General features: G+C 46.9%; 1 protein-coding gene across 1 annotated transcript; it reads right to left on the bottom strand.

Moving 5' to 3' along the window:
- Positions 1-2,760: 2,760 nt before the first annotated feature.
- Positions 2,761-8,023, bottom strand: LOC131093616 (patched domain-containing protein 3-like). The gene is made up of 4 exons (XM_058040861.1): positions 7,292-8,023; positions 6,945-7,066; positions 6,332-6,477; positions 2,761-4,361 (listed from the first exon to the last, which is right to left on the bottom strand). Exons 1-4 carry the CDS (start codon positions 8,021-8,023, stop codon positions 2,761-2,763), a joined length of 2,601 nt encoding a protein of 866 aa, XP_057896844.1.
- Between the last annotated feature and the right edge of the window lie 3,274 nt (positions 8,024-11,297).

The following is an 11,297-nucleotide window of genomic DNA, read 5'->3' as shown; positions in this document are numbered from 1 at the left end:
GCTGCAAGCGGATCTCTGCATCCCCCGCGGACCTCATTGTGGTGTTTACATTTTAGTTAAATGATTTCCTCTGTCTCATCCCTCAAAAATGTACGGTGTGTTCCAAGCCTGTGATCCTCCCTTGAAGTATGATGTATCTGTAATCCCATTGGCCCGAATCTTATTCTGCGCCCACTTTGAATCTCCCTGTTAAGCTGCATGGGGGAGATTAGATGTTCTCTTGGCCCTTTGCTCCCTAGGCCCTCCCACTCCTCCCCCTTTTCCCCCTTCTCCCTCAGAAACCATGCTGCTCCCGGGGGTGGGACCCCCAATAAACCATCATCTAATTAGCACACTCAGAAGCTGTGTGGAGACTCCTTGCCTGTCTGCTGCTACCAGCGAACATACAGCTTAGGGGGCCCCCTGGGGACCCTCAAAAGAACTGCGACACCTCATGGTCTGCAGGGGGACAGCCTGCTTCACCATGGTCCTCACCATGGCTTGCAGAGGAATCTCGGCTCCAGCATTTGGAGCATCTCCTCCTCTTTTTCCACTGATCTTGGTGCCGCCATGTTGTTTCTCCTCAGGTGTCCTCACCTCCTTCTCTTCTCTGACTAGAAGAAAAGCTGTTGCCCGTAGGTACCACTTCCAAAAGTTTCCTCCACTTAAAAGATTCCTGCAGAATCCCACAGCGCTGAGAGGTCGATCTTGTCTAGGTTCCTTGCCAGGAGTTGCTCGCCATACTTTTGCCGCCAGCCACGCGGCCCTGCCACCACTGAGGGGGCAATGATGTCTGCTAAGATGCTGGTGCTATTTAATGCCTCTCTTCATGTGGGGCAGGGAAGGAGAAGCTGTGGCTGCCGCCCCTGCCCTTCAGTCTTTGGCACAGCTCTCTAGGAGTGGCCAGGCAGGCAAAGCTTTCTGTGGGCCGTGCCAAGATGGCGGCAGCTGCGGCACATCACCTCATGCTGCCAGGATGGCCCTGGTGGCGGTGCCATGCCACCTCGGAAGAAAGCTACACATGCACTGCTTTGATTTTCTTAAATATGTCATCACAGAGGCAATACCAACCTCTCTAATTGGGCTAGCAGCATGTCCATCTTCAGAGCCATCAGAGATTGGCTCTGTCAGACATGGTGGAAGCTTCTAGCAGGTTCTCACAGAAGCCACTTCTGTGGCCCTCCCCTGCTACCAAAAGACAAGGCTGTGCCAAATCAACACAAATATCCCTTCCAACTCAAACTATTCTATGACTCTAGGAATGAGAAGGATCCTGCTCTGTTTACTGGGTCTCATGAAACTGGCCAGATATCCACAGGGAACAGAGGCAGTCCCTGGCTTTGCCACACTTGCTCAGACTCTCAGAAGAAACCCACCACAGCAGCAGATTTGGACTGAATGATTTAATAAGCTCTACACCAATTTTTCCAGAATTACAAACACTGGTTACCATCACTTATTTTATTTCCAATGGGTCTATCATGATATTGGCAACAAATTATGAATTGATTTTCACCTACTGCCTAGTCCCCACAGGTTAGAAGATCACCTCATATATTCTTAGCTACTACTCAGTGAAAGCTCCTCTGCTCGATTGATGCATCACAGGATGGGTTGTCACTGATGAACATAATTGAATTTATGGGTTTACAGTTTTTGGACTGATCTGCATAAACAGATTTCAGGGTTTCTTTTTCACTTTGTCCCAAATCAGGCTGTGATTGTCTCTAGCGAATCCCTGCCCTGTCATACCATGGAACATCTCCCAAGTGTTTACTCAGGAGATCCACAAAAGTTCAATAAACTTTGCAAACTGCAGCCAACAGAAGCTATACACAAACTTCTTAAGGGTACCAGATGTCCAGCCTTAGCTAGAAAACAGGACACCAAGAAAAGGCTTTGAATAGTAAATGGGAGTCAGCTTGGGGTGAGTCTTCCCCAAGGGTTTTTTGTGCTGCATTAGGAACCTAAGCACATTTTGTACTGAAGGCTTATGAGTTACTGCAGTCTGAAACACTTCTGACCTCTTATAATTTTGCTGTAAAACAGCAAGATTTGAGCCTCTTGGGCAAAAAACTGTCTTCCAGCTCAGTGCTGGGATGAGTTACAGCATCAAGGCAAACAAGGAGGAAATCCAGTCCAATGAGAGTTACTCTTTCCTGCTATGACTGTGTCCTGCAAACATGTAACAGATTCCATTCACCTGATGAAGTGGTCAGTGTTTGTAATAATTTTAATACATTCAGTTAAAAAGTCACACAAAAATGGTAACGGTCGCCCTGTTTCAAGTTTTTCTAAGCCTTCTGATGTTTACATTCTTGTAATGAACTCACTCATGCACTTTACGTAAATAAGTTATTGTTTTACATTCTTTTATGGAGGAGGAGAAATTTGATGGACTATTGGTTTGTCCAGTGTCATTGGAAAGGTGGCAGTGTTACTCTCCAATCCATTGTCACTTTTGGAAATCTATAAATGTTGGAGTCAGAAATTAGAGCGCTTTTTTACCTTGGAGAGCTGCGTGTCTGCATCGTTTTATTTAATGTCCTATAGTAATTAGCAGATAATTAGCAATATTAAGGTGGTAGTTGAATGTACACAAAGGGAAAAAAATGCAAATCCATTTTGTGCGGTTTGTTGCTATTTTTCTTACCTGGCTTTTCTGAAGCCTTTGTTGATCTCATGTATTTATTCCTCTACTTTTTATGTCTTATATTTCGTGACAGTCACTGCATTTGAGCCTCCACATAGTAAATATATAAAATCTTATATTTAAATAATTCATGGACAGTCCTTATCATTTCTAAACCTATTCTCTAAACTTATAGACATGGTATTGTGAGGTGAACTGCCAAAGTTTCCAAAAAATGTTAAAAACACTGGAATAAAAACAAGACCATGAAGAGCCCCAAACAAAATAACAAGGAACATGATCTTGAAAAATGTCCTAAAGATGTAGGTGCTCGCTGCAGCCAGGACGACTACGCCCAGTATTGTAGAAACTGCACCTTGTAGAACTGGGTAACCCAGCAGGGACAGAGCTTCAATTGCCCTTTTATTGGCCGATGACTCTCCACTCGTAACAAAGGCATAGGAAATATGAGCAGAAAAATCTACTGAAAACCCAATGCAAATGACCAGGTTGATCATGGATATGGAATCGAGGTTGACGTTCCAGAACGTCATGAAACCAGCAACGCCAACTATAACAGAGGCTATAGCAAAGGTCACCCACAAGCAGCACAACGGGTTGGGAATGAGCACGAGGGACACAATGAGCATGGCCCCGGCAGCAACCACAACATTTTGAATAGTGTTCTGCACTATTACCAGGTACTGGTCGTAGTAGATGAAGGCTGGGTGATACACCTTCAGTGGAATGCTGCACTGCTTGGCTGCCTCTCTTAACTCATTGAGGAGGTTCTTCTCATCCACGGCTGATGTCACGTTCACTGTCTGGATGAAGAAACGTGAAGCCTCTATTTCATCCTGAGTCTTGTTTATGTCCCACTCAAAACTGTGACGAATTCCGAACAGTACATTTAAGTTATTTAAGAAGTCAGTTTTACTGTTTATACTTATCAAACCCTTTTTGTCAAGTTCTGTGTATACTCTCAGCCACGACTCTGTGAGGTTCTTATCTACATAGGAAATGTCCTCTAAATTCTGTGCACAGCTCTCAATAGCAAGACGCACCGACTCATTCCAATAATCTACACTCTCAGTAATGGCAACCATGACCCTGGGTCCATATGTGGAGAAGTATTTGTCATCATCATCATAGTATGGAATAACATAGGAGGCATCATTTGCCAGATTTCGGAGATCGATGCCTTCCCTGACCTGAGTACACCCATAAATGCTGCCGGCCAAATATGCTCCGTAGAGCAACACCATGAGCACCTTGCTCCATTTATTTGTAACAAAAGGGCCATAATACTTCTTAAAGAACACGTTCATTGGATGGTCACCTTCTGGCTCAGATGGCTGCCTAGAACAGCTGCCGATACAGCAAGCATTGTACAAGCAGGAGTTCTCAGCCTGATCTTTACCTACATCCACACGCATACAAGTCAGCCAGTGCCGGTTCCCTTGCTCCCTTTTGTGATTTAATACCAGAACTGCCCCAAAGAAGGTCAAGGTGTATACATAGCAGAAGATAAAAGCTGTCCCTGTATAGAGGCAGAAGGACCTCACGGATGGAAAAGCAGTCCAGGTGCCAATGAAGAAGGCCAAAACATCCGTCAGAGTGGTGATGGTCACAGAAAGTGCTGCCTCTGAATAAGTCTCAGCCAGCAGAGATTTAACATTGGATTTCTCTTTTTTCCTTAAACTTTGTTCCCAGGAAGCAATCATGATGAACATGTCATCAACACCAACCCCTGCAAGAGGAGAGACTGTTAACGCTGCACTGCAAGTGGCAGCTTCCACCAACACCCAACCAAACTACAACATTAATCACATTTCATTCTGCATAAAATCTGGAAAAGGAAGTTGGGTGACTAACACTGCCTGAGCACTGATGCAAGTTACAAGAGAATCTGGAAAACAGATCCTTTGTGTGTGGCTGAATGTATTACCTTTCAGCACCTCCTGGAGACCTGATGGGCTGTTGATCCCTCAGCAACTCTGCTGAAGGACTGAGCACACCTACTGCATCTCTGACAAGCGTCTTGTAGCTGATGTCTATGATGCAGGGACAGAGATTTCAAAGCATCGCATATTCTGATGTTCAACTATTCTTACCACTGGAAGCATCCCCCATTATCTCTGGAATCTCTTCTTCAGCACTGCAGCAACTTAAAGCAATAATGTCTTGCTCTGTCTTCAGAAGGCAGGAAGAGCAGTTGCTACCACGTGGGAGAAGAGTGATTCCAGTTTTCCAGTGGCTTACTTTTTTTATGCTCTTTGCCCTCCACTTCTCTCCAGTTTATTTTCCAGCACTTATTCACTATTTATTACTCATTTTGGTTCACCTCTATACTGATGTGCTCACAAATATTACCTGACAGGTCCTTGGGAAAACCTGCCAGGAAGACTGGATCCTGGTTTTGGGTGTTTGCTGAGATGCAAATGAGCTGAAGTTCAAAAATGAAGAGCCAATGGGCTTCTCTCACCTCTGCTAACTCTCAAGATTATTATCTCACACCTTTCAGTATTTTGCCATGTTGTCAAGGGCTCCTCTATTCACTGAAAATTAATCACACAGAAGGGAAAGCAAGGCTGGGTGAATAGCGGAGTGAGATTTAGCCAAGCACAGAAGATGAGATGAAATCATTACCTGAACAGGCAATTGCCAGTAAACATGCAAAGATGAATTAAGCAGCACATCAAAAGGTACTACTGGTGGTAGTGGAGCCAGGCTGCTTCGGAAAGCAAGCAGCCCTCAAAGCAAATCCTCTGCTGTACTGAGAATTTGTTTGCTTTAACACAAGGAAGACAAAAGTCTGTGTGTTATATCTGAAGATCTGAAGAGACTGACTTAAGCCCTTTCCCAGGTATACAAAAGGGGCTTTTTGGTAATCAGAGCCACTGCAATTGATGAGCAAGCAAAAGTAGATGAAAAAATGCATTAGAATTATGCAAGAAACAAAGAAACAATGCCTGCTCAAAGGAGCATTTGCATTGGACATCTTTGGATGATGTACAGCCTCCGTCAACCTGGGAGCTCCATGTGTTTTCCTCAGCATGAGACCAAGCCCAAGAAAACATCAGATGAATGTATGATACAGGAGACCAGTAAGGATTTTAAAAGCAGTAATTTGTTTGCAGCAACATTATATAGTTGGAAACAATATCTAATTGCAGCAACACTATCAGTACTTGGAAAATTCAGCATTGGCTGTTAAGCAGTCTGCGGAACAAGGATGCAATGATACCATCTCCCTTGGGTTTTTGGGGGGAGCTGCTTGCACAAGTGGTGCATCACTTCAGTTGTGCAGCTGACTGAGACTGCTTTGTACATAGATGTTATACTGCAGAGGATCAATCATCCTGGCTACACTTCCAGGGACACTAGAACAATGCCAGAAGTCCTAACCTTACCACTCTCCCACTTACAGTCTTCCTGCTGTAGCAGGGGATCCGGATCAGGCCTTGTCTTCTGGGGAAAGCTGCCCTTGCAGCACCAGAACCCATCTCCAGTCCCACTGTGGCACACGGAGCTGAGCTGAGGGGCTTGCCCACCTCTGGAGGTGCTCTGAGGGGGCTGCACCTCTGGGTATCTCCTACACTCACTTCAGGAGAAAATGTTGTATCATCTGACATTCACATCATAAAAGACTGACACCATTAGGTTGTTTTACCTTCACTCTGGTCTTTGTATCTGAATACACTCACTTTTTCTACTTACCCAGAATGAGGAATGGTGCATTTGCTACAGTGACCACAAACGGCACTCCACAGAAGAGCATCAATCCAAAGCTGCTCAATACAGCTAAGCCAGAAGAAAGCACTCCACAGCTTGCAAGCCAGATATTATTTCTTATACAGCTCAGTCTGAAAATATTTCAAGGAATACCTTAGTTATGTTTCATATATTTCCCAGACAATACCCTGTCTGAAGAGAACACCTGATGAATGATGCTTTGAGAGATCCTAGGTGTCAGCAGTGGACAAGATCAATTTCTCTAGGAGGGAAGCATTCAAGTTAGTCATGTCTACACTGAAGACTTATTCAGGTATTTATCTGGTATTTACTATGAACCCCATCTAAGCAGTTAGGAAATATGAACAGATAGACAAGAAAAAGCAAAGAAATACCTTTTACCTATTATTAAATGTCATATTATTAAATGTCATCGTTATATTGTTAAATATTGCTAAATCATCTTATATGATTAAATGTCACTGGAAGCCTGCAGTTTCAAGAACGCCTTTACTCGGCAAGAGCAGAAACCAACTGGAGGAAGGTAAACAAGAGCAGAGATCATGGCTCATTGAGCCATAGCTTAGAGACATTTTACCTTAGGCAAGAGACGATTGCAAAGGTTACTGTCAGGAAATATGTTAAGGAGAAGAGGGGGATCACACTCTTGGTATTTCCTTCAAACTCTTGTTGTCTGGACAGCGAGGTAAAATAAGTCACCTGCGTTAAAACAACAAGAAACGATAAAGCACTTTCCCTCTTCTTGTTCTTTGTACAAACGCACAGGTAAGGCCAAACATCACGTTAGCAGAGGAGCATTGCCGTGGCCCTCGCAACCCGTCCGCCTTCTTCCGCCACCGTCCCTTTCCTTTCCATCCCGCGCCGGGGCTGCTCGGGCGTTTCGGGCTCGGCGGCTCCGCACGGCCGTACCGGCCCCTGCGTTACCTGAATGGAGCCGAGGCGCAACTCCGCCACTTTGGACGAGATGTTCTGCAGGAAGCCCTCCAGCCACTGCCGGCTGTCCTGCGCCTCGGGGCCGTCCTCCCGCAGGTAATACCGCAGCTTCAGGGCCCGCGCCCTCAGCACCCGCCCGCCGTCCGTCTCCACGCCGCCCAGCGCGGTCCCCAGGAAGATGTTGTCGTTGACGGGGAAGCGGAGGCTCCTCGGGTCCTGCGGTCCCGCATCGCCCCACCGCGACAGCAGCTCGTTGGGGCTGGCACAGCCGCCGTCGGTGCGGGCGCAGAGCCGCTCGTACTCGGCGTCGTGCACGGTCGCGTTCAGCCGCAGCACCTCTGCCCACGGCGCCGCGTCCAGCACCGAGGTCCCGTTCGTCGCCACGGCGATGAGGGCGGCGTAGGCGCCCTCGGTGGGCAGCCGCGCGGCGGAGAAGCGCTCCGAGTCGTTGGTGGGGAAGTGCCGCCGCACGAAGTCGCGCTCGGCCTTGGCGGGCCCCCACGTGGGCGTGAACTGCCCCTCGATGTCGTTCTCCTGCCGCTGCGGTAGGAAGACGAAGCCGGCGCCCAGCCCGCCCGACAGCAGCAGCGGCACCAGCACGAAGGGCCAGGGGCAGGCGGCCACGCCGCTCGCCAGCCCTTCGAAGAGCCGGCGCAGCGGCCGCTCCACGCAGTTGGTGTTGCGGCAGGAGCAGCGCTCCGCGGGGTCCCGCGGCCCCGCCATGGGCCAGGCGGGCACGGGCTGCCGGCCGCAGCTCCTCGCGCGTCCCACGCCGGGGCCCGACCGTGCGGTCTGTGCGGGCGGCGGAGGAGAGGAGAGAAAGAGGGAGAGGAGCTCGGAGCTGCCCTCTGCCCGTTGGGGCCGTGGAAGTAACGCGGATCTTTCGGAGGTGGGCGCGGCTGGGGCCCGCCCTCGCCGTGACTATCGAGCTCCCCGGGACAGGCAGGAGGGCAGACCCGGCTCCTCCTTCTGCGCTCCCCCGCGGCCTGCACCTGTGCCGTGTGCTCCCGTTCCCTGGCCCCTCGTTTAACCGTGGCCCGCAAAAAAAGACTTTTTTTGTGTATAGTGAGCTGAACAAACTCACTGGGGAGTCAGATGAGTGCTGGGCCTGTTACAGGGAGGACGGTACAGGAGATGGGGCGGAGTCAGGTACAGCAGGAGGAAAGAGCATCTGGAATAAAGACTGTGTCATGCACACTTGTCTCCTGAAAGCTTACATGTAGTGGGTAGCAGGGATTCAAGTAAATTTGGGTCTGCCTCTTGGTATCTAGTGCCTTGAACTCCATGTAGTAAACAGGATTTAATGTGATCCTTGTGTATATGAACAGAGAATAAGCCTAGGGAAGGGACTTTCACAACATCTAACAGAATCAATAAAGCCAGTGTTACAATATTAAGTACAGAACTAACTTCCATGTTGTAAGAAGAAGAGAGCAGAATTAAAAGGTGAGATGTGAGGTGTAGTGATCCGAAGCAGGAGACCATTGCCTATTGAGGAGTTAAAAGGATCACATGGCAGTGAGCCTGTGCTGTATGCCCAGCATGGCCCTTGCGCCAGTGTGTGTCTGCAGGATATCCTCAGCCAGCCCATGATACCAGAGGAGCCTGCAAAAGCATCTCCCACTCGGTACCAGTGATCAGAAAAGCTAACTTCTGATTCTTTTATCCAAATCTGCTGCAGCTGTTATTTCACCACTAAAGATTATTCTCCTATCTGGGAGCAAAACACAGACAGTGGTGATATGCATCTTGCAGTGTTTGCTCTTTCAGTATACAGGTTTAAAAAGCAGAGGAGTGACAGCAGAAGAAATAACAGACTTTGAAACAAGGGTTAGCGATTCCAGTTGGCAAGTCACAAGAATATCATTAGTGTGATATACCACAGCTTTATGCAGTAGCAATCATAGAAAGGATCTTTCCAAGTCCAAAACCTCTTGACACTGGTGACAGTGGTTTGAGTGGCTTCTGGATGAGAAGAACATTAAGCTCAGATATGGCGGTGTGTAATATCAGGTGTCCAGATAATTAGCTAATACCTAACAGGCACTTCTCCTTGCCTTTGAAAGAAGCAACTCTCTTCTCTCCTCTCCTACCAGTACTTGCAGAAAAGTTGTAGGTATTTCTTCTCTCCCATCTGGAGAAGACAGGCTTGACACCTGTGAGTATAAAGGAGCCAGCCAGGCTCTGAGCAAGGTTATATATCTCCTGCTGCACTCAGCACTTAGGGCAGGTTGGATCCTGGTGATTCCTTTTTCCATGCACAGGTGTTCTGGGACAAGCATGTCAGCTCTGAGTTTCTCTCTGGGAGGCAGACACTTTGAAGCTATTTCCTGTAGCTCCTAACTTGTTGAAATCTAAGTGTTAATTAGCATGACTCCAGTGATAGCTTCTCCCATGTTCAGTTCGCAATTTCCTTGAATAGATTGACACTATGATAGAGTAAGAGCTGTTTATGTAGAAGGAATTTGTCAACAGAAAAAGGGGTAGCTACTTGCTGTCATGTAGACATTTAGGTCTTAGTGTTAATTAAAGAGTTTCCTAGCTGAAAAATATAGCCTTTCTTACACAGAGATAACTAGGAAGAATATATGTCTGGGTGGGAATAAATCACAAAGACACACCTATGCATAGCCAGACACCAAGAAGATTTCTAGGAAAATCTGACCTTAGACCATGTTATGGGGGATTCACTGACATTGCAACAGACATGAAGAGATGGTGTCCACCTGTGAGAAACAGCCATGAAGTGTTAGTGACATTTTTAAGCTCAACAAGGCAGAAAATAAAAATTAACCACTTGTCTTAGCCAGTTTCTTTCTGGCTCCTCAGGTGTTTGGGACAAATTCAGGTAATGGTCAAGAGGCAGGAACTGGCCTAGTGGCAGGAGCTATCCAGTTAGGGTACCCAGTACACTGGGCTCAGGTGGTGCCCTTAGGTTAGCTCTAAGACTTGGGAATCTCACCTATGGTGAGGGAAGATTACTCCACCAACTCTCAATTCAGAATGAACTTGAAGAAAGAAGTATATGCCAGTCTTCTCCCAGAACCTGGATTCTTGTCCTTGTTCCCTGCCTATTCATGCTCTGGTGTTAATTTCTAATAGGATAAAATCTGAAATGCTTCTTGGGGCAGAGCTAGGAGCTGGTCTACATGACTTCTGCCAGCTGGTTTTCTGTTATTTTTTGGATGAAGGCACAAGCTCTCCTGATTGTTGTGTTGCTTTTGCTGAAATATTCAAAGGGAAATCCCAGTGAATTGCTGTTTAGATGTATTGCCCCATAGGTAGATACAGCAAAATTTCTTTGTGTTTCCCAATGCTAAAGAAATGGTGGAAAGGAAAGCTGATTTATCTCTATATCTCTATATCTCTATATCTCTATATCTCTATATCTCTATATCTCTATATCTCTATATCTCTATATCTCTATATCTATCATATTTCATATCTATCTATCTATCTATCTATCTATCTATCTATCTATCTATCTATCTATCTATTTATATCTGACATGCCTAGAAGACAGCTGAGATGGATAACCGGTGCCTCACATTTAAGCAGATTGCAAGGTTTGTGGGGACTCAGCAATACAATCAATTAATTTCTAATATCCCAGTGACCTCATCTCTAGGTGATCTTAGACTGTACCTAACACAGGTACATTTTCCACTTCAAGACCACATAAAGCAGTGAGGGTGGTGAACACCAAGCAAAAGGAGAAACAAGGCCAGGGTGGGAGGAGAAGAAGGGGAGAGGTCCTCACTGGAGCAGAAGGAGGAAAGAGGATACCTGGGCAGGGGCTGGAGCCAAGGGACCAGGAGCTGAGACATGCAGCTCTGAGGAGCTGTGTCCTGGTGTGTGCTGGCCTCAGTCTCCTGCACTGGCTACTGCCTCAGCAAAGGGGCTGAGCATGGCCTGGGGTGAGGAGCAAAAAGGGTAGCGGGAGGAAGAGATGTCTAAAGGGAAGCAGGGTTGCTTGGGGTTTTTTAAGTTTCCCTTG

The sequence above is a fragment of the Melospiza georgiana genome, chromosome 1 (assembly GCF_028018845.1).
Source record: "Melospiza georgiana isolate bMelGeo1 chromosome 1, bMelGeo1.pri, whole genome shotgun sequence".
Lineage (NCBI taxonomy): Eukaryota > Metazoa > Chordata > Aves > Passeriformes > Passerellidae > Melospiza > Melospiza georgiana.
Note: the sequence above shows the minus strand (reverse complement) of the source record. Positions and strands in the feature narration are given on the sequence as shown.